The sequence below is a fragment of the Ruditapes philippinarum genome, unplaced genomic scaffold (genome assembly GCF_026571515.1).
Source record: "Ruditapes philippinarum isolate M1 unplaced genomic scaffold, ASM2657151v2 ctg2384_1_1_1_1, whole genome shotgun sequence".
Classification (NCBI taxonomy): domain Eukaryota; kingdom Metazoa; phylum Mollusca; class Bivalvia; order Venerida; family Veneridae; genus Ruditapes; species Ruditapes philippinarum.
In genome coordinates, this window is record NW_026866794.1 from 161,223 (window position 1) to 184,180 (window position 22,958).

The 22,958-nt window shown below is 33.1% G+C and overlaps 1 protein-coding gene across 5 annotated transcripts in view; it reads right to left on the reverse strand.

The window, feature by feature from the left end:
- LOC132733745 (anoctamin-5-like) overlaps window positions 1-21,188 on the reverse strand; it is a gene marked incomplete at its 5' end in the record, with an annotated part of 37,076 nt that extends 15,888 nt beyond the window's left edge. For 4 of the 5 annotated variants that reach the window (XM_060720423.1, XM_060720419.1, XM_060720422.1 and 1 more), the window contains 16 exon segments: window positions 4,348-4,362; window positions 5,053-5,141; window positions 5,746-5,826; window positions 6,351-6,484; window positions 10,975-11,104; window positions 11,676-11,913; window positions 13,202-13,344; window positions 13,990-14,099; window positions 15,118-15,154; window positions 15,812-15,967; window positions 16,595-16,684; window positions 17,133-17,254; window positions 18,169-18,263; window positions 19,362-19,418; window positions 20,119-20,455; window positions 21,054-21,188. In XM_060720423.1, coding sequence (XP_060576406.1) covers window positions 4,348-4,362; window positions 5,053-5,141; window positions 5,746-5,826; window positions 6,351-6,484; window positions 10,975-11,104; window positions 11,676-11,913; window positions 13,202-13,344; window positions 13,990-14,099; window positions 15,118-15,154; window positions 15,812-15,967; window positions 16,595-16,684; window positions 17,133-17,254; window positions 18,169-18,263; window positions 19,362-19,418; window positions 20,119-20,455; window positions 21,054-21,188 — 1,969 coding nt within the window. 5 annotated transcript variants of the gene reach the window in all.
- Between the last annotated feature and the right edge of the window lie 1,770 nt (window positions 21,189-22,958).

The following is a 22,958-nucleotide window of genomic DNA, read 5'->3' on the forward strand; positions in this document are numbered from 1 at the left end:
AATCTATACTCTTCAAAACTAATAAATTTTAATTAATACAGACTTTACATATTTCAATATTTTAGTTACAATACATATCAAATACAGAGAAAAAGTAAAATACATGATTTTCTTAAAACTTGAACTAGAGACCACCTCAAAATAAAGGCACATACCTTTAGGTAGTTAACATTTTCAGCTTCAAATCACACCCATACAAAGTCATATCAAAACTGTTAACATGATTAATCAGACTTTAAAATCAATTTTTAATAACACTTAATGCACTAGTCAAATAAAACCCATCCTCCCCATTCTAAACCGTAGGGCAGTGCTGGCAAATCAGGGCAGAAATAAGCAATAATAACCTATAATGTATGGGTTGGTGCAATGACTTTGTTAAACTGCTCATATAGCGAGGAATATGTCCAACTTGCAGTGCAGATATTTTTACCATCTGACAATCCCTTTGAAAGGAGGACATTTTACCTAGATTTTGATATAAATCGTAACATGTACAATAAAAACTCTGAAAACCGGACCCTCTGAAAACCGGAATCCTCTGAAAACCGGACCATTTCAAAAGTCCCGTATTTTCTCCTTATATGTTCATTGAAAAAAAATCCTCTGAATACCGGAACCTCTGAATTCCGAAAACCGGACGATTTTCTATGGTTGCTAATGCTAAACATGCATAAAAAATCCTCTGAAAACCGGACAGCAATTTTAAGTGTCAACTTTCTGTGTATTTTAATGTATACTAAAACATAATCTCAACAGGTGACATGTTCAATGACCAGTTAATGATCACCTTTTTTATCTATGCAGGTGTGAAAACACTTGTTAGTGTGTGCTAATTTCTTATTGGCAATTAAATTATTGCTTTTCCATTATAACTGTGCCTTTCCCTGTATAGGTATGATGTTTCTAAATGTTTTTAATTTGTTGTGTTTTTTTTTAAATATAAAATGTCTAAAAGACTTGGGAAACTTTTGTAAAATGATTCCTGCTTTTCTAAAAATTTTGATATTTGTTTGGATATTTATTATATGCAAAAATAATAGTACTAAATTCCATTAATTTAATTACATATTTCAAAAGCCAATTAAAAAGATATATTTCAGACAATGTGTTGTTTTAATTTCTGATTTTCTGAATTATATTCATGGATTTGCATAATAAAATTACTTAAGACATTTATTGCTAAAAGAAATTAAAATATGACTTTGACAAAAGTGTTAACTAGAAATGTGTCATCATGCCACGGATGCCCCCGCATACAGCCAAAATTTCAAATGTTATAATATTTAGTTCCAAATTTGTTTGCACAAATTATTTTTTTCATTCTATGTTCAAAGCCCTTAAAACTTTTCAATGTTAACACAAACCATTTTTATACAATGTTCAAGGCACTGAAATTATTCAGTCTTAACCTTTTGAAAATAGCATATTGCATATTTGTAGCCAAAATAATGGCTATATACATTTCCACAAAAGTATGAGTGCTGAAACTGAAAGTTCAAAATTTTTCCAACATTCAGGAAAGATAAGTTTGTCCAAAATCATTGAACAACGACCAAATTCCAACTTAAACTGCTTATTCCTAAGATGTATCTATATTATTTTCGAAGTGAAAGGGACATAACTCTGCCAAAAAATCATCGAACCATGACCAAATTCCAACTTGACCAGCGCATTCCTTTGACATATCCATATGTCAATTTTGAGTTGAATATGTAATACTGTTGGGTTGATAATGAACAGAAACTGTAAATTTCATATCATTTTCAAAGTGAAAGGGGCATTTCTCTGCCAAAAATCATTGAACCATGACCAAACTCGAACTTGGCCTGGGCATTCCAAAAACATATCCATATGTCAAATTTGAGTTGAATGTGTAATACTGTTGGGGAGATAATAAACGGAAACTGAAAATTTCATATTATTTTTAAAGTGAAAGGGGCATAACTCTGCCAAAAATAATTGAACCATGACCAAATTTGAACTTGACCTGTATTTTCTCATGACATATCTATATGTCAAGTTTGAGTTGAATGTGTTGTACCGTTGGGGAGATAATGAACGGAAACTGAAATTTCATATTATTTTCAAAGTAAAAGGGGCATAACTCTGCCAAAAAACATCGAACCATGACCAAATTCGACCTTGACCTGTATTTTCTCATGACATATCCATATGTCAAGTTTGAGTTAAATGTGTTGTACCATTGGGGAGATAATGAACGGAAACTGAAATTTCATATTATTTTCAAAGTGAAAGGGGCATAACTCTGCCAAAAACCATCAAAACCATGACCAAATTTGAACTTGACCTGTATTTTCTCATGACATATCCATATGTCAAGTTGAGTAGAATGTGTTGTACCGTTGGGGAGATAATGAACGGAAACTGAAAATTTCATATTATTTTCAAAGTAAAAGGGGCATAACTCTGCCAAAAATCATCAAACCATGACCAAATTTGAACTTGACCTGTATTTTTTCATGACATATCCATATGTCAAGTTTTGAGTTGCATGTGTTGTACCGTTGGGAGATAATGAACGGAAACGTGAAAATTTCATATTATTTTCAAAGTAAAAGGGGCATAACTCTGCCAAAAATCATTGAACCATGACCAATTTAGAACTTGACCTGTATTTTCTCATAACATATCTATATGTCAAATTTGAGTTCAATATGTGCAACGGTTATTAAGATAATGAACGGAAACTGATGATGACGGAAGGACGGAATGACGGAATTACGGAATGACGGAACAGGGTAACACTATATGCCCTTGCCATTATATGGCGGGGGCATAAAAAGTAAATACAAAATGTTAAAACAAAGTCATAGTTCAAACACATCATAATTATCAATAAAAGTATAAAACCTCTGAAAACCGGAATCCTCTGAAAACCGGAATTTTGGTCAAGTCCGGAGAGGGTCTGGTTTTCGGAGTTTTTACTGTACTACAAGTCAAGGTCATTGCTCTTCATGTACTTATAGTCAAGGTCATTGCTCTTCATGTGTACTAAAAGTCAAGATCATTGCTCTTCATGTACTAAAAGTCGAGGTCATTTCTCTTCATATACTAATAGTCAAGGTCATTGCTCTTCATGTGTACTAAAAGTCAAGGTCATTGCTCTTCATGTACTAAAAGTCAAGGTCATTTCTTTTCATGTACTAAAAGTCAAGGTCATTGCTCTTCCCATTGGAGGTGGAGGGTTACCAGTGATTTATGTGCATTACATGTTCGTAAATAAGATGTAGGAATAATAATTGTATTTCATTTATGAAAAGTGAACATTTAACAATATAGTTAAGCATGCAAAAATTTAAATCATCATTTAACTATTTTTTATGCATCCATGCTTTTTTATTATCTAGGGCAATATAAAAGGAAAAATAATAAATTACTAAACAACTAAACAAAAAGGCAAGACCTGATCTGAAATAAAAAACATTCAACATCCATTTTACCACAATGAAAAGTATATAATACAAGATATATATTATACATGCAAAAGATTTACTGGTATTTGTTTGGCAAGATATGTATAAGTGATGTAAATGTCTATGCTTGATTTAAGTACATATGTATTCCCTATAACAATCTCCATTATATGATTAATATAGGCCATGGTGTCAAATTGTTGCAGAGAGAGCCATGCCCAACTGATACCCAGCTAATTTTCTAAATTATCATGCAGGAAAACAAGTTGACACCATACCCCACCCAGTCATGTTATAATGACAACAAATTGTCCAGTTTGAAATTTATTCCTGTTAATGTGAGAACAAAGCTAGAAGGCTATCAGCAATGCCTCTATTTTTTGTATGACCTGGCTACGATAATTAAACCAGTCAATTTGGATATAAAAAGGCAAACGCTCTACCTTAAAAACAGGTAATTTAACAATTCAGTTTTTATATAAAAAGGAAACGCTCTACGTAAGACATAAAGCTTTAAGCTGCTTAACACTTAACCTGCTGAAATTTCTTAAATGGACTTGTCCAGCTTCCATTTTTGGAACTGTCCATTATTAATTTTGGGTATATATACAGTCATGTATAGATGCAATTTTATTAGCCAACAGTATAGGGCCTGGTCAGACTGCATGGAAGTGCAGGCTGGCCTGGCTATATACTGGAGGTAAAGGCTAATTACTTTCATTTCCAGCAGGTTAGGAGGTAATTTTCATCTCCTAAATTAATTAATAGAAACCCTATAACCACAGTGATCAGCATTCAAAAAGGCATGCATTAAATAATCATAGACAAAAAAAGGGGGTGATGCGTAAATTAATATTTGATTTTGGTTATCGTTCATAAATCATTCTTGAACAGTAAAGCAAAGACGTACCTGGTATCAAACGCTCTAAAATAATATGTATATAAGACATTTATCTTGTGTTTTTTTATGAGATACTAAAATATATATCAGTGAGATATAAGTCATATTAGATAGTTTGAGCTACGTGAAATACAGATCTATACATTGAAAGAAATAGCAAAGTAAAAACACATAGAACATCATACTGTGCATCCACTTAATTTTGATCGCTTTAAATTTTGTTCATTTTTAAGAAAAGTAAAAATGTGCAATTTTTTACATGTTAATTGCAATAAATGACTTATTTTGCAGTATTGATCACCTTATTTTTACTTATCTTAAAACCTTAGTACATTTTTTTTATAAGTTTTTTTTTATTTAAATTTTGGCTCATCAAAGATCAGTAAAAACTGAAATTTGACATAAAAAAAATCAAGTAAAAAATGATATTTTAGCAAGGTGACTATCTAAGAAAATGATATTAAAGAGAAATGACATTCAGGAAAAATGACATTCACGATAAAATGACATTTGGGAAAAAATGTAAGAGTAGAAAAACAACTAGCACTTGATAGCAAAATGAAGTGTTTCATCAAGTTTATTCATATGTTTTTTGGATTCTTCATTAAATAGATCTACTTTGACTAAGACATTAATGATGAAAAATTAGAAAAAAAATTCATAGTCAAACAGAAGCATATTTTGGTATACATCTTGGTGTAGTAAAAGCTTTACCTCTCATCAATAGTTGTTGCCGGTACAAGCTCTGTGTAATCCAGAGGCTTGCTCTTCTCTTCAAATTTCTTGGCAACTTGATATTTTTCCTATAAGACATGAATAATTTTTGTCCAGCATGCAAAAGAGTCATAATAAAGTACAATTAATTTCATTTCTAAAATGGCGGTAGTGTTTATGACACAGTATGAAAGAAGTTTTTTGATTTCTGGCTGTTGAGTGTAACAGATGTTTCACTTTACATTATCTCTCCTGAACAGACTCAATAAAACAGAGGTCTGGGAATTTCAACTTTTTTCAACTTCTGTTCTTGTAATCATTATTCAAGAGTGATCTCCCCATTTCAAAAACCTAAAGTTATTTGGCAAACTTTCCAGATTTACTGGTGAAGGAAGATCTGGGATAACCCTGCACACATTATTTTTAGATACAAGCTGGCACTAATTTATTGTCGACTTTCCACCTTTACTGTTTGAGGAAGACACCCGAGTAGAACCACCAATGTTCTGAAAGCTAGTTGGACAGCTTCCTGACATGAAAGAACACAAGATCCTTGTCATGATTCGGATTCACAGCAATTATGGGCAAGCGGTTGGAAGTCAAGACAGTAACCACTTGGCCAAGGACACCCCCTCCCCCCCCACACATAGTGTAAAAAAACATGCAATATACAATAATGTATAGTAGACTTACTCTTCTTATGGCTAATCTAACATCTTTAGGAACATCAGGAATTAGGTATGCAAGTATAAACTTGAGAGCAAACACTATATGCTGAAAATATAATATAGATATACATATATAAAATATCATAATATACATACAGGTGACTGTGCACAAAAATATCACTTGCTATTGGAAAAATAACAAATTTTTACAATTCATAATAACTAGTATATAATTTGACTTATTTGGTTAATTCAGCTGATTTTTTTTCCACCTAAGCATTCGAATTGACAATTGGGTTCAATGGCTAAATTTTAGGCCTGCCATTGGCGATGTGACCCCTGGTAAAGGGATGCATCAAAGGTTCAAATAATCTTGTAGCTGTCTTGACAAGGTGATTTAGTCTTGGTCGACTGCTGTAAGAAAAATACGGCTTGTTGAAAAAGTGTCCCTGATGTTAAATGATACTTTAAGTAAAAGATATATTTTTAAACAAAATAGGCAGTTCCAACATTAGATTAGGACAAGCCCATTATGCAAATTTATAGGTGCCAAAGGTTAATCATGTGACCAATCGTATCCTTGTAAGCTTTACAGGGCATGATTTATATCAAGGTATGTAGATATCTTACCTCAAACCCTATACATATCCATAACCTTGTTTGTACACTGTATTTAAGGCCCCAGGACGAGGTGAATGCTATAAGGAAGCCATTAGAGACAACACCAATGAGATTGACAAACTCCAGTATACCATACCACATTCCTGTAACACATATTTTATAGTAAAATAGTAATATAATAATGTCAAAAGTTACATTTCAGGAATTAAGAAACATGCATGCTGTCCCTAAATTTAAATCTATTACAGTTCTGCTTAAATATTTCATGAAAATTGCATTTTAAGCAGAATGCCTCCAGATTCATGCTTTTTTTCCATATATTAAAATGTAAAATATTGTCAAGTGAACAAAGAAAGTAATTTACATATTGCAGGCGGTACATAAAATTACCAAACATGATAAAATATAAAAAAAACTTTACAGAGTTAGTAATACAAAAGAAATATGGCAATAATACTGCAAGATCAGTTATTTATTGCATACTGCATGTAAACATGTAAATTATTTCTTGAATTGCTAATATATTTAACAAGAGCCCAGTTTGAGTCAGGTGATGCTCCCCGAATAGGTTTTGGACACAGGAAAGTACACCTCTTGTAGTTTCAGAGTTATGTCCCTGGAAAAAGTTCAAAGTACAATAATTCCAAAATTAGACAAGGCAGAGTTACTGTTCTTTGCACTGCACTTCTAATCAATGCGATCTATTAACCTACAAAGTTTCTTGTTGATACCTCTTATGGTTTCTGAGTTATGTCCCGGACAAAGTTCAAAATGTAAAAATGAACAAAGGGCAATAACTACAAAACTTGGCAAGGCAGAGTTCAAGTTCTTGAGCACTGCACATCTACCCATTGAGATCTATCTACCTAAAAAGTTTTATGTTGATACCTCTTGTAGTTTTTGAGATATTTCCAGGACAAGATGATTTTAAAAGGGGAGATAATTAAACAAGAGGGCCATGATGGCCCTGAGGTCGCTCACCTGTATATAGGCCCCCCCACCCCCGGGCAAATTTTTACCCACGGGCTTTTATTTGTTTATTTGAACAGACTTGGTAGACACCCATAAGAAGATGTTTCATGCTAAACATCTAAGTTCTAGCTCATTGGGTTTTTAAAACAAGAGCACCGCTAGGCGGAGCATTATATGCCCGAAAGTGGTTTTTTTTTTAGTAAAGATGAAGCATTTGTAAGACATGGGACTAAAATAAAGTATTACCTCCTTCAAATAACAATCCTCCTTTGCAGTTTCAATATTGTGGTCCAAATGGAACTTTTAAGTTTATGTCCCAGAAACTGTTTTCAATTCTAAGGTAAAAGTGACCTTGACCTTTGACCTTGTGACCCCAAAATCATGAGGGTCTTTAACCCAATATGGACAATCATACTATGAAGTTTAAACACAGTAGGCCAAATGATACTTAAGTTATATTCCGAAAACTGTTTTCAGTTTTAAGGTAATAGTGGCCTTGATCTTGTGACCCCAAATTCAATAGGGGTCTTCTACCCAATATGGACAATCATCCTATGAAGTTTGAATATGTGGGCTAAATGGAACTAAAGTTATGCTCAAGAAACTGTTTTCAATTTCTAAGTAATAGTGACCTTGACCTTTGACCTTGTGACCCCAAAATCAATAGGGTCTTCTACCCAATATGGACAATAATCCTATGAAGTTTGAACACTGTGGGCCAAATAGAACTTAAGTATGCTCCGGAAACTGTTTTCAGTTCTAAGGTAATAGTGACCTTGACCTTTGACCTTGTGAACCCAAAATCAATAGGGGTCTTCTACCCAATATCGTCAATCATCCTATGAAGTTTGAACACTGTGTGCCAAATGGAACTTAAGTTATGCTCCGGAAAACTGTTTTCAGTTTTAAGGTCATAGTGACCTTGACCTTGGACCTGTGACCCTAAAATCTAAAGGGGTCTTCTACCAAATATGGACAATCATCCTATGAAGTTTGAACACTGTAGGACAAATGAAATTTAAGTTATGCTCCGGAAACTGTTTTTCAGTTTTAAGGTCATAGTGACCTTGACCTTTGACCTTGTGACCCCAAATCAATAGGGGTCTTCTACCAAATATGGACAATCATCCTATGATGTTTGAACACTGTGGGCCAAATGGAACTTAAGTTATGCTCCGAAACTGTTTTCAGTTTTAAGGTCATAGTGACCTTGACCTTTGACCTTATGACCCCAAAATCAATAGGGGTCTTCTACCCAATATGGACAATCATCCTATGAAGTTTGAATATTGTGGGCCAAAATGGAACTTAAGTTATGCTCCGGAAACCAAATTTTGCTAACGTTTTCAGTTTTAAGGTCATAGTGACCTTGACCTTTGACCTTATGACCCCCAAAATCAATAGAGGTATTCTCACTTAATATGGACAATCATCCTATGAAGTTTGAATATTGTGGGCCAAATGGAACTTAAGTTATGCTCCGAAAACCAAATTGCTAACGGACGGACGGACAGACGGACGGACGGACGGACAGACAGACGGACGGACGCCAGGGGGTATAACATAATATGTCCGAAATTCTTTCGGGCATATAAAAAGATTTTTAAATTTTTTTCTATACACATATAGTTAAAAACAATGACACCCCTGGGGCAGGGCCAGTTTTGACCTCCGGGCTTTTATCTGAACAAACATTGTAGATATTTACTTCAAGATGTTTCATGCTTAGTATCTAAACTCTAGCTATTTGGGTTTTTTCAAAGAAGATTTTTTAAGTTTTTGCTATACACATATAAGGAAAATCAATGACCCCCCCCCCCCCCCCCCCCCCCCCCCCCCCCCCCCCCCGGCGGGGCCAGTTTTGACACCAGGGCTTTTATTTGAACATACTTGGTAGAACACCCATTAGAACATGTTTCATGCTAAATATCTTAGCTCTAGCTCTTTGAGTTCTTTAAAGAAGATTTTTTAAAGTTTTTACTATATGCATATAGGGAAAATCAATGACCCCCTGGGCGGGGCCAATTTTGACCCCAGGGCTTTTATTTGAACAAACTTGGTAGACACTCATTAGAAGATGTTTCACGCTAAATATCTTAGCTCTAGCTCTTTGGGGTTCTTTAAAAGAAGATTTTTTAAGTTTTTACTATATGCATATAGGGAAAATCTATGACCCCTGGGGCGGGGTCAATTTTGACCCCAGGGCTTGTATTTGAACAAACTTGGTAGACATTCACTAGAATATGTTTCATGCCAAATATCTTAGCTCTAGCTCTTATGGTTCTTTAAAAGAAGATTTTTTTAAGTTTTTTACTATATGCATATAGGGAAAATCAATGACCCCCGGGGTGGGGCCAATTTTAACCACAGGGCTTTAATTTGAACAAACTTGGTAGACACTCACTAGAAGATGTTTCATGCTTAATATCTAAGCTCTAGCTCTTACGGTTCTTTAAAAGAAGAATTTTAAGTTTTTACTATATGCATATAGGGAAAATCAATGACCCCCCCGGGCGGGGCCAATTTTGACCCCAGGGCTTTTATTTGAACAAACTTGGTAGACACTCACTAGAAGATGTTTCATGCCAAATATCTAAGCTCTAGCTCTTAGGGTTGTTTAAAAGAAGATATTTAAAGATTTTTCTTTCGGTTGCCATGGCAACCAGAGTTCTGCATGGAATTAAATTCTTTGAACAATTTTTAAAGGTGACCACCAAAGGAACATTCCTGTGAAGTTTGGATGAAATTGGCTCAGTGGTTTATGAGGAGATGTCATTTAAAGCAAAAGTTTACGGACGGACGGACGACGGACGGACGGACGCCGGACGAAAAGCGATCACAAAAGCTCACCCTGTCACTTTGTGACAGGTGAGCTAAAAATTGGGCAAAACAGAGTTATGGTTTTTTTGTACTGCACTTTTACTCAATGAGATCTATCTACCAATAAAGTTTCATGTTGATATCTCTTATAGTTTTACAGCTATGTCCTGGACAAGATTTTTCTAAAAGGGGAGATAATTCAAAAATGCAGTTTAACAGATTTATGGTTTTTTGCACTGCACTTCTACCTATTGAGATCTATTAACCTACAAAGTTTCATGTTGATATCTCTTATAGTTTAAGAGTTATGTCCTGGACAAGATTTTTCTTAAAGAGAGATAATTAAAAAACCGGGGAAAATAGAGTTATGGTTCTTGTGCACTGCTCATGGACCCATTGAGATCTAATTTACCTACTAAGTTTCATGTTGATTTCTCTTATAGTTTTAGAGTTATGTCCCGATGTACAAGATTTTTTTAAAAAGGGAGATAATTAAATAACCAGGTAAAATAGAGTTATGGTTCTTTGACACTGCACTCCCCCTCAATGCCCTCTACCACTGTATAAAGTTTAAACAAATTATCTCCAAGGGTTTTCAAGTTATGGTCCGGACAAGACAACGGACAGACAGACAGATCGACGGACAAGGTGGTGACTATATGCTCTACCTTTGGGAAGCATAATAATTATCTTAAAATCTCAATGAATTTTACACAAGGCTGACCTGAGAACAATTTCATTTGATGTCAATTTGCACCTTAACTGTTAACAATATATAAAACATACAACAATGCAAAAAAAAACAAAAAAACATGGAAAGAAGTGCTTTTAATCAACCTACCTAAATCTTGAGCAATAAAGGCCACCGGTCTTCTGTTTAACCACAGCAATCTTTTGGCATCTATATGTTTATCCAGGAATAATATGACTAAGGCTATAAATGGTGCCAGAGGGAATGATGCCGCAAATAGCTGTTATAAAATATAAAATTGATAATTCATTTTTAAGTTTTTATTCGTTAATATTTGTATATATATTTTGTTGACTACATTGCTTATCTAACAGTTATTAAAAAGAAAATTCCTGGGTACTAAATGACAAATTTATGATTCATCAACTTGAACCTGACAATTTCCAAGCACCTGCATTAGTCTTATTGGCTTGAAACTTCACAAATGGTAGTAATAATTAGCTGTACAGAAATACTGACCTTAGATACCTTTCTTAAATTATATTGAATCCAACTAGCATTATAATAGTATACCAGTTTGAGGACAGGAACCTTATATGTTTCTTTTTTTTAGATTACTTTCAGCACATGAATACAGCTTGATTGCTCGAAGAACAAATCTTTCTGCAAGCTCGAACTGTATAGACTCCCAACAAAAATATAACTCCATGCCCAGCACAGGAGTTAAAAATCAAAGCTTTGAGGTTAAACAACCTTTGAATGTAACACTTGTCCGTAACTGCTTCAAAACGAGTAAAGTTCATTGATTAAAAGAAACCTACTTACGGACAAAAAACGCTAAATTAACTTACCATCAGAAACCCATAAATGATAACTTTCTCAGTATATTCCCCGAGGGTAAAATCTCCAAGTGGTGGTTTGTATCTTTCTTTTTTCAAAAATGCCTTCGACCTTTTTGACGCTAGCGAGTCTGTGTCTATAAAATCTGAAACCTTTTCCTCATCTTCAACCTTGTTGTTGCAACAACAACAACCTTTATCGCAACATCGGCAACAATCGGGACGTGTCCGCCATAACTTTCTTATAAACCTACAAAACATCAAATAAAGGTTTCTAAATGTTAAAACAGAATAAAGTGTGTACTGTCAGATATAGAATTACAGGAACTGTATTTTTTGTATGTAGACTTCTGAATGATTAAAGGAACTCCACTGAGGCCTAAAACCATAATTTATAAAATTTTATAAAAATCAGTTTGAGCACTTAAAACAGAAATACATGAAAAAGAAATATACTCAGAATTGAATTGAAAATTATTATTGAGTATGATTCTTAGCCTAATTTGAAACACTTTTCATTTTAATAAATATTATTATACCAGAAAAAGCAGAGTAGCAAATGACCACAAGTTATGTATACATGTAGAATTGCATCAAATGCACTAAAAAAGTCCGAAAATATATTTCCAGTCCAGTTATATAAAAAACCTCAGTGGAGTCCCTTTAAGGTCACTAATTATGAGTTGCTTGCCCTTCGTAAGATCTCTTTAATTTTTTCATCCAACTAACATGATGTGCATGGCATGACCTAGGCACAAATTTGAACCTCATACACAAAAAGATGCAGAGGGGTCTTCTTTCAGATGGAAAAATTAATGATCTTAACATGTCATACTTAAATACAGCTAAACAATTCAATGAACATCCTCCAGATAACTCATTTCAGAAACCAGGAAGGAAAATAATGTTTATGTCATTGAAAGCCAATGTTGAGTTTCATCTAAATCTGCAGGATACCATGTATAGATAATCTCTATTTTTAGCTCAGTCTGCAATATTGTTTAGTGAATCAGAACAATATTAGTTATTGGTAGAAGAACTGAGCACACTATGCACTGTGAAACACTATTGAAACTTACTTTAATTATTGTTAAATAGAGAGAAATAGAATCCCTACAGAAAGTCTAAAATGACAAAACTGAAAATGTTGCAGGTTTGGTTTGATTGAGCCTGTTCATAGACAGTACTGGAAAGTGCAAGATACCATCCATGCCTCCCAGTACAGGCTGCAGATGTGTTCATATGTTGGTTATCGTGGAACCTTCAATGTGACACACGAGTGCCATTCCATGAAAATGGGCGTAAGGTCCCAAAGCTAAATAATGTGTGTGCCCTAAACGAGAAAACAATGGGTGGAAACTAAATGGCATTTTGAAAGGGGTACAGATGTTATAAAGCTTGCAAATCACAAACAAGCTGTCAAAAGACCAATTTTAAAAGCAGGCAACATATCCTAAGTGAGATTAAACATGAAATCACCATTACTAAACTTACGGTAATATAATACATGTAGACTTGCGGTAAAATAAAAGACTTACGGTAATACAATATCTTTCAAGAACTTTGGTAATGGTTTTGCCAGCATGAGGATACAGACTTGAAATGAGAGTTGTGACATACAACTGTCCCCTTCACACTTGTCATTGTACTCATCAGGTAGTCCAAATATACCTCCAAATCTCTGAAATAAATAGCGTTATAATATAATATCATTGAAAAAAGTGTCTTATTATAAACCATGTACATGGAAAGAAGTTAAAAATATTTTAAAAACCCTTAATTCAGCAGTATTTCCATTAGTTTCATATTGAAAATGAGAGCTTTTAGGAGTATTAACTTTAAGCCTTCTGATTGAAACGGGTTACCAACATAACCAGTGAAGACAAAGTTGAGACGGCACAGATCATAAATCACGATCATTGTTCGCACTAATCGCTACTCAGTCAGTACTTATATTAAAATTTTCTCTAAAAATGATGAACGGTTTTGTCCAGGATGAAAATTGGACAAGGCCATGTAAGATACTCTTGTCAAATCATCTTATAGTACCAATGTTTCTAAATTATGTAGTGCTCAGCTCAATTTGATATCCCATCACATACACATACAACCACAGATTTGTTCATGTGGTAAACTTACTTACAAGCTAAGTTGACATGTGCTACAATATCTTCACCCCTAAAGCTTGAAACCGATGATCTCAGAGATAGTTAGAAAACAAAAGTAGTAAAAGTTTACCTCTATGTAATTTTCATTTTGCATAATAACTAAAGAAAACACTAATTAAATAGACAGCCCGAGAGGTATGTCTTTAAAGGCTACTCACCCCTCTAAAGAAGGCTATGTAGAAACATGAGGCATATGTGTTGGCGAATGAGAAGGCAAACAGTTTTATAATGAGGGCATCGTTATACTGTGTCTGTGTACGATGATTTTCTGAAAAAGTAAAAATAATAATTGAGTCGCGTCATGACAATACCAACATAATGGGTTTGCGACCAGCATGGATCCAGACCAGACGCACTATGTTGGTTTTGTTGTGATGCGGCTCATATTTATAATTGTTCTAAGAAACAACTGCAATATAGCAGATAAATGTCACAAAGTACAGGCAATAAAGCAGTTTGACCAGACTCTACATTGTCAGGAGCTAATATTTCTAATATTTGACTTCAACATATGAAGAAACTTAACAAAGCGAAACATGTATTGGTAAACTGTGTTGCTTTGTGAATCTTTATATCAATATTTTGACATGGAATTTCCTTCAATTAATGACAGATAACTCTAGATCAAATGAACTGTCAATTTGTTACATACATTTAGCAGGATACAGGTTCAATTGTTTCTTTTTAATACATTTTTGGTTGTATCTCTGCCATCGATTCATCTAACCAGTTTTCCTGGATAACTGACCAGTAATCACCAATTTTTCTGAAAATTACCAACTACTAATCCCAAATGATTTCTAAATCAGTGGTGTTAGACAGATGACTATTAGCCCTACCAGAGGATCCAACCAGTGACCACTGGATTACTAATTCAATACTCTCCCTTTTAAACTAAGCAGCCAAACTGAATCAGGATAACAAGATATAATTACTTGTACATAAAGAGAGATGTTATGTTAAATATCCATAGCTTTGAGCTCTTAACCAAACAAAGTTTGTAATTTTTGAACTTGGACTACCCTGTGTTTTAATTGCTCAAAGGTTTTTATTTCAGAATTCAATTTTTTAACAGAGATAAAGTAAATCTACATGTTTTTCACTTATTGTAAAAAATATAGATTTTCTTATCTCTTTTAAGTATTTGATTTCTGAAATTAAAACTTTTGAGCAATTAAAACAAAGAGGTGAAGTACAGGTTAATCTACATATTTTTACAGTATCAAGCGAAATATGCAGAAGTAATAAATGTATACAATATAAACACAAATTAAAAAAAAACTTACCCCACTCTGTTAGTTTTAATGCCACCCAGTCGTAAACCTGAAGAAGAAAAGAAAAAGGAATCAGAGGCCATTTTGTTCATGTTAACTGGTATAATATACATTCTAGAAATTCTAAAGAGTTCAAACTTTTAAGCAAGAATACTAGATAACTATCAACAACTATGGCTGTAACCTCAACCTTTGAAAGAGATCTGAGGCCTACTCGTTCTAAAAGAATGCTTACAAAATATCTGTAATGGAAGAAATACAATGTATGTCTGCATATTACTTAAAGAGCCAATGAAGCATGCATAATTTAAAACCCTAGTTAACACAGCAGCATAATATTTTGTTCCTGTTTACGTACTGTACAATATTTATATTTGTTAAATAACAGAGAGGTGTACCAATTTTCTTTTATTATATCCAAAAAGTTACTCATTAGCCTATTACTTAAACCATCTTTTTTATCTGTAACTTTTTGGCAATAAGTACAGTATTAGTAAAATGGTATTTTGTATGGAAGTCAAAATACTACTTTTATTACAAATCATATCACATCTATTACTTATTGTCAGGTAACAAGCATCTATGATTTGTCTTAAACCATTATTTAAACATTATAAAATTCATGTTTGCCAATTCTAAAGAAGTAAAAAATTATTTATTTCTGAGGCACAATGTGCCTTTAAGGATTAAAATCATTCACATTTACCTTTCCAAGAAGCAGTATAGATAATGCATTGAGTAAAGCTGAGAGTATATTAGTCAGGAGAAGACAGCTGACTGTACTTATATTTGTACAATAATCCACGCTCACGATCACCCGATATACCACTACCGCTGCCACACTGATGAATACCAAACAAATCTGGAAAATACAAACTCTAGATAAGTAATTCACACTAAATATCTAAATGATATAATACACAAGCTTACTAAGAATTCAATTATTTCTGTTCTAGAAAATGACCTTTCCTACAAAAAATTTGATCCAAGTTAAAGTATTGACTTCAAATTGACATAATTACATCTAATAAATTATCTAAAAAAAAATACAAACATAAGTTCTAACTCTGACAAAAAGCTATGTGTAGACTTTATTTCCGAACAAAACTTTATTTTCATCACCATATAGTAAATGTAAAGTATTTAAGGGACATAACTGAGGTTTTTGACAAGAACGAAATGGAGACTATGTTTCTGAATTATCTTGTGCATTTCCACAGTTCATCTACACTGTATCTGAGAAATTCATATTTAATTCTTTAAGACTCTTGAACCTCAGTTGAGTTCCTTTAAATAACAATCTTGGTCAACAATCTTGGTCAACAATCTTGGTCAAAATTGAAACTTGAAAAGCACCAGTCTGAAAGTGACATACATCTGATTGGATAATACTAAATACAAATTCAAACTTGACTGGTTCCATTTTCAGGTCTGATTAAGAAAGATCTGAATAGGTTTGTCAATGTTAAACTGACACAGTCTGACTCACCATGAAAATTAATGCTGAAGCTGAGATACAAAATTTGAGCATTTGTCTTTTCCAAGAATAAAACCAGTCATGCTGCTGTGTGACAGGATCCTGAAATAGTAAAACAAAAAATTGTCACAATATGCTTGAGTATATTTACTTCACAAAAGTAAAAGTCCATGTAAGAGTTGTGGGTCTTGGTCAGTGACATAAAATAATGACATTAATGTAATTTACAGCATCCGATGCCAAGTGGTTAAGAATGTTGACTTCAAACCACTTGTCCCTCATCTACCAGGGATTGAATTCTGTCATGTGAGGAAGCTATTCAGCTATCTTAAGGACATCAATGGGTCTACTCAATTTTTTTATGAGCCTGAAATAATGCACAGAGGGGCACCTGAGGTCTTCCTCAACCAGTTAAGCCATATGACCACATCTGTGTTTGTGTGACATAAAATCAAACTTAAGGGGTAAAAAAGTGTGTGAAGTTTCTAATTCTGTCATGAATTTAAAATGTAAAACAATTTATTTTTGTTGCTTTCTGTGTCATAAATACTTTTTTTAATTTGGTTCCAAAGAATTCCGGCCTGTCAGGTTCATTCTGTTCAAACTGGTCCACATCCCATTCATACGACAGCCTCGCATTATAGCGCTTCCATAACTCCAGAAATATTGTACCTGCATACACAACATAAAATAATAATAATGACATACATATACTTTGTACATGTTCAACATACCAGAAATTGATAAGAAAATAAGCCACATCAATCATTTTGTTTGTGAAACCACTAGTTAACAGCTCTGCAACCAGTAAAGATCCTGAATAGCTTATCTGTTAGGCCTGTCTTAGCTGTACATGTACATTATTTGTTATATAGGTTGCTGAGGGTAAATTTGGGAGAATTATAGCCAGAATAAGGATGATCTTGTGCAAAAAGCTAGCCAATTGTTATACAAATTTCAGAAGGTTATATTCAACAACTTCAAAATTTTCATCCTAATATCCCAAAAATTAATTATTGTTGTACAAATTCTATAGAATAAGGAGCCAGTACAGCATATGTTTAGCTTGCATATTATGTTAAGTCAATTGTAATAATTTACATGTATATAAATAATTATAATCAATCTTTTATTCAAGTCCACAAAAGCTATTCAAAACCAATAAGTTATTTATAAATGCTGTCTCACAAAATTGCTTTCATTATTCAGAATTCAACATTATAGTCTTTTGTTTTATTGCAATTTGATTATTGAACATTAAGCATTTGCCCTTTGGCATCAAAATATAGCTATTGACATACAGTCTTGTATATATTAGTAGGCTTTTTGCATCAAACAATAATATTATAACCCTTTTTACAATAACATTTAGCAATATTTTATCAAATCAAATAATGTATATAGTGGCATCAAATATATATATACATTGTACAATGTTTTGGCATCAAAAATATATAGAAAAATGCCTTAAAAAGACAAACATGTTTCTGGCATGATCACTTACCCTCTAAATTATGATACTGGTATTTTATTGACCATTGCATTTTTGCAACAACAGCGCTACCTGGGAATTACAAATAACTTACCCCATAAACAAATGACCATTGCAAAATAAGGCGTAACATCATTGTCAAACGACCCACTAACAGTATTATACAATTCTCCCAACTGCCACTTCAACCTGTAGTCAAACAAACAAAAATAAATCAACAACATATTTTTCTTTTTTCCCTAATTTAGAAACAGTATCTGAAACTATATTCAGCACATAATAAACAGATAAATAGAAAAAAATTCTAAATAGTAAAGACATGTCAAACTGTTAAGATTTATCTTAAATTAGCCTGCCTTACAAAGAGAAGCAGTGGCCTAATGGTTAAATAGTAAGCCACTAATTCAGGAATCGTAATGAGCCCCATTTGGGTCATCGTCATATTTCTGCATATGACACAGTTCTGGTTACATCCAGAAAGCAGACTAGACACAGGTTCAAATAATCTGAATGCTTCCTTCACATAAATATTAATTACCTAACCTAATAAACTTATAATGGGGACAAAACAGGCTTACACACCCAATATTTTTTTTCTGTCAAATTTAAGAAATTTTATCTTCACAAGATAGGTAACAGTAAGTAACAGGTAATTTTTGTGTGTGTGAATTTGCACTTCAAATTAGAAATTGGGAAAGATAAGGCACTGGGAATGCGTCTGATAATCTGAACCAATTGCTAGAACATTGAACTACAAATCCAGCAACCTGGGTTCGATTCCCAGACTGTGCAGGACACTTCTGTTGTGATTGATCAATTCTTTTTACAGTCATTCACACTTGACCTCTGCTAAGGCATATACAGAAGAAGTATCAGTTCCTTGCAGTGTAGGCACTGACTGATACTAGTAAACTGCTTGACAGCATACCAAAGAAAGAGATACTGAGCTGTAAACTGTGGTCTTGTGAACTCAAAGTAGCTTACAGTCCTGATCCCAAAGGGTAAACTACAAAATCCATCACCTCTGATAGTTTGACCCACAAAGCAAGTAAAAATGGACTAGATTTCAAGTGTTTGGATTATGAACATAGTTTACTGTGAGTAGCACGAAAACCCTGTTATGCAATAAACGTGCAGCTTTTTGATACTGAAATGTTTTAAAATGAAAATTGCCAGTTCTGTAATCAAAGCACATTTCCATTATACAAATCATGTGTGCTATTATTTTAATCATTAATAGCTCTTATAAATAAAGGTTGAAAGTAAATAATTAATAAGTATACACACTCTTCCTGCGCTGTCAGATTCTTTGGCATCTCAACATTTTGTGCTGACCTTTCAAAACTGTGATACAACAGTAGAATATTGTAATATTTATTCATTAAAAATGCATAATATAAACAAAATCTAATAAGAAGTATAATTTCCATAAAAGCAATGATAAAAATTATGTAAATGTGTATGAATTTAATGATTCCATAATAAGGCGATAACGGAAGCCTTACTGAATGAAAAACAATGAAAAATTCCAAATTCAAAGCAAGAAAAGTTAATTAATTAATTAATAATCTTACAGGATCAGTGTTAATTGAAGTTAATGCAATGATTCAGTCACTGCCAGCAGGCTCAGGGGTTACATTTTATCCCTATTTCTACTTATTATATACTTATAAATGAAATATTGAGAAATATCTGACGAAATAAAATGCATCTTTTCATTTTCCGTATTTTAACTGTAAAAAGTTATTTTCCACTGCAGTGAAAAATATTTTCCTTAGTTTCATTGATGTCTTGCCAGACTATTTTCTTCTTAATTAATTCAGCCAATACACATAATTTAAAAGGAAAAATTTCAAACTGTATCGTCAAAAAGGTGAAAAATGTATAATAAGAAACAGAAAATCGTGGTATGAAAATTATTTACTTATGAAATATTAATTTTCATACCCCTGAATGAAAGTAAACCTTGTATTTATAGAAAAAACTTGAAATATCCTACTTATATAAACAATTCAAATAAAAAATAAATATCTGGATCAAATACCTGACAGTTAGACCATAAAAAAAGCAGGCCAGTCCAAAGAAAGTTGGAATCCATAAACTTGTTATCAACAGACCCGCCCACGCAAAATACAGAGCAATTTTTTCTCCAAAGTAGTTCCGAATTTTCCACACTGGTTGAAATTTCCAAAATGTGGTCCAAGGACGGTCAAGATCTTTCCTTGGATCAACTTTAATAGTATGCTCCTCTTCTTTCTCTCCTTTAGATTTCTTTTTTCTCTCATCCTCTGTTTGCATTTCCATCACTTTACTAAGTTCAGAATCTTCATGTAGTATAAAGGCATCAACATACACTTCCTTCATTAACATATATGGTAAACCTGCAACAGAAGAATATATATACATGTATAATTATATTTTAAGGGTATCTATTTTTAGCAGTCTTTTTTTAAGTCATTTTATGTTCCAGTCATCCTTGTTGTTGATAATATCTGTCATATATTTAAACTAATGTTGTTTTTTGGTGTGTTTTTTTCTTCATTTTATCTATGCTATCACATCTGACTCTTTGATTTTCAATAGCCAGATTACTGCCACCTTACAGGTTTTTGTCTTTTGTGGTGCTCAGACCAGCATGAATTCACAGATGCAAAAATGTATGATATACAGTGCACAATTATTTAAACTGCAGTAGACTGTACCTTTTTTTACTTTTTCAAGTCTAGTGTATAGGATATAAAAACTAGTTCATTCTAGAAGAAACAGCATTGTCCTTTAATTTACAAGGTCTCTAGCACCATTCAACACGATCTTGGTTTTAAATAGTCATTTGGAAGACTTGTTAGCAATTTTAGTTGGACTAGCAGGGAATCAAACTCAAGCCCTGAAATAGTAGTCAAGACAATATTAGCCCAGTGAACCACTGTGCCTACTCTAGCAGAATATAAATTAAAGTGTAAACACTCCTACTTTACTCACCCATCTTTGACAGTACAATATTGTCTGGGTTCTCAGAATCTTTTGGATAGCATGGGCAACAGGCACAAAAATCTGTGAAGCAGTCTTCAACAATCTGTAGCTGGGCATACACCAATGTGGCATTTCCTTGAGCATCTGTAGGAAACAAAACTAAATGTTAGTCTAATTACATGTATATTATATCATAATTTCTAGGATTATTCAAATAAAAATTATGGGTTACAGGTGAAAATGATATTTTATAGAATAAATACTGAAACATGTTTGTAAAATAGGACAAACTATACAATTAAGAATTTCTAAAATAATTAAAGAAATAACTGGTAATTAATTCAAAGAAGACAATGTAATGTAAAAACAGAAATATTTAAATAAATAATGAAGGAAACAACGTATTGTAAAAAAAACATGTTGTTGTTGTTTTTGTAAGTCACCCTGACATTGTTACAGTCATCACACAACATTCTTGAATTATTGATAGAAGACATGAGAGGTGCCTTTTAAATATGCACATTCATTCAGGCACAATTAACCAGAGGTTCCCAAAGTTAAACAACAAAATTAACAAGGGGTACCCAAGTTAAACAACAAAATTAACCTGGGGTACCTCTTAGTTAAACTATAAAAAATTCCATAAGCTAGCTGGATAGCTTTTTTATTGTTAAAAAAAGAGAAGTATATGGTAGAATTCGAACAATTACAGAAGTCACTGTAAATCTTTTCGATTTACACTGAATCATTAGTCAAGCAATTTTCAAAATATTTACAAATGTATCTTAATTGTAAGTCACATTAAAGAGTCATTATATTACATATAAATGACTCTACATTTTAATTGGGTGAAATAAACCAGATCAAATCAGTTTTAAATTATCCTTTAATCTTTAAATAAACATATATAACACAATATCAAATGTCTCTACAAATATTTCATTGTGAATAAAAATTAAAATTTGCAATTCTTATTAAACAACTTGTGTTTGCTTACATGTACCGGTATAACATTATTTTTTTTAAAAAGGGATCAAATTACAATTTGAATGGCTATGTCTTTTTTGCACTAATTTAAAACTATTTTTAATAAAGCATCAGCATCAGCTATATTATCTAAAATATATATTTGTATGTGTTAACTCAAACTAGTTAAGCAATTGAGCTTAAATTTGCAAACAAAATATCTTGATATATTCAACCATCATCATATTCCCAATTTTGACAAGGGAAACAAGTCACGGGCCAAATGATGTTAATTATATCAAAGCAAGTAACCATAAATCATGTATCACTTATGAACCCTTAATCTGCTAAAACGGTCTTGTCTAGCTTTTATTTTTGGACTTTCCCATTATCAATGTTGGGTATATCAAGATGAAAACTCCAAGTTTGATAGTCAACAACACTTATATGAGCCGCATCATGACAAAACCAACATAATGGGTTTGCGACCAGCATGGATCCAGACAAGACGCAGCCTGCGCATCTGCACAGGCTGGTCTGGATCCAGGCTGGTCTGGATCCATGCTGGGCGCAAACCCACTATGTTGGTTCTGTCGTGACGCGGCTCATATATGTTTAGAGCCTGGTTAGACTGCAAGGATGCACATGTAGTGGCTGACCCAAAGCTCTATACAGATGGGAAAGGCTCCAGCAGGTTAAGAAAAACACTAGGTAAATTGCTTTTATCATTCATGTACCTGTATTATTGAATTTTATCTTTAAGTAAAGCAAAGTCTAAGGCATTTCCAAGCAAGCGTTTTACTTTCTTTATCTAGACTATATCATACTTCACTCAAAAGTGTGTGTGTACAACATAAAAAAAACCAACAAAAAAAACCCTCCCCCAAAACCCCTTATTGGATGAGATTTCGTCATATATGTATCTATACATGTCTTTGTTAACTTGTA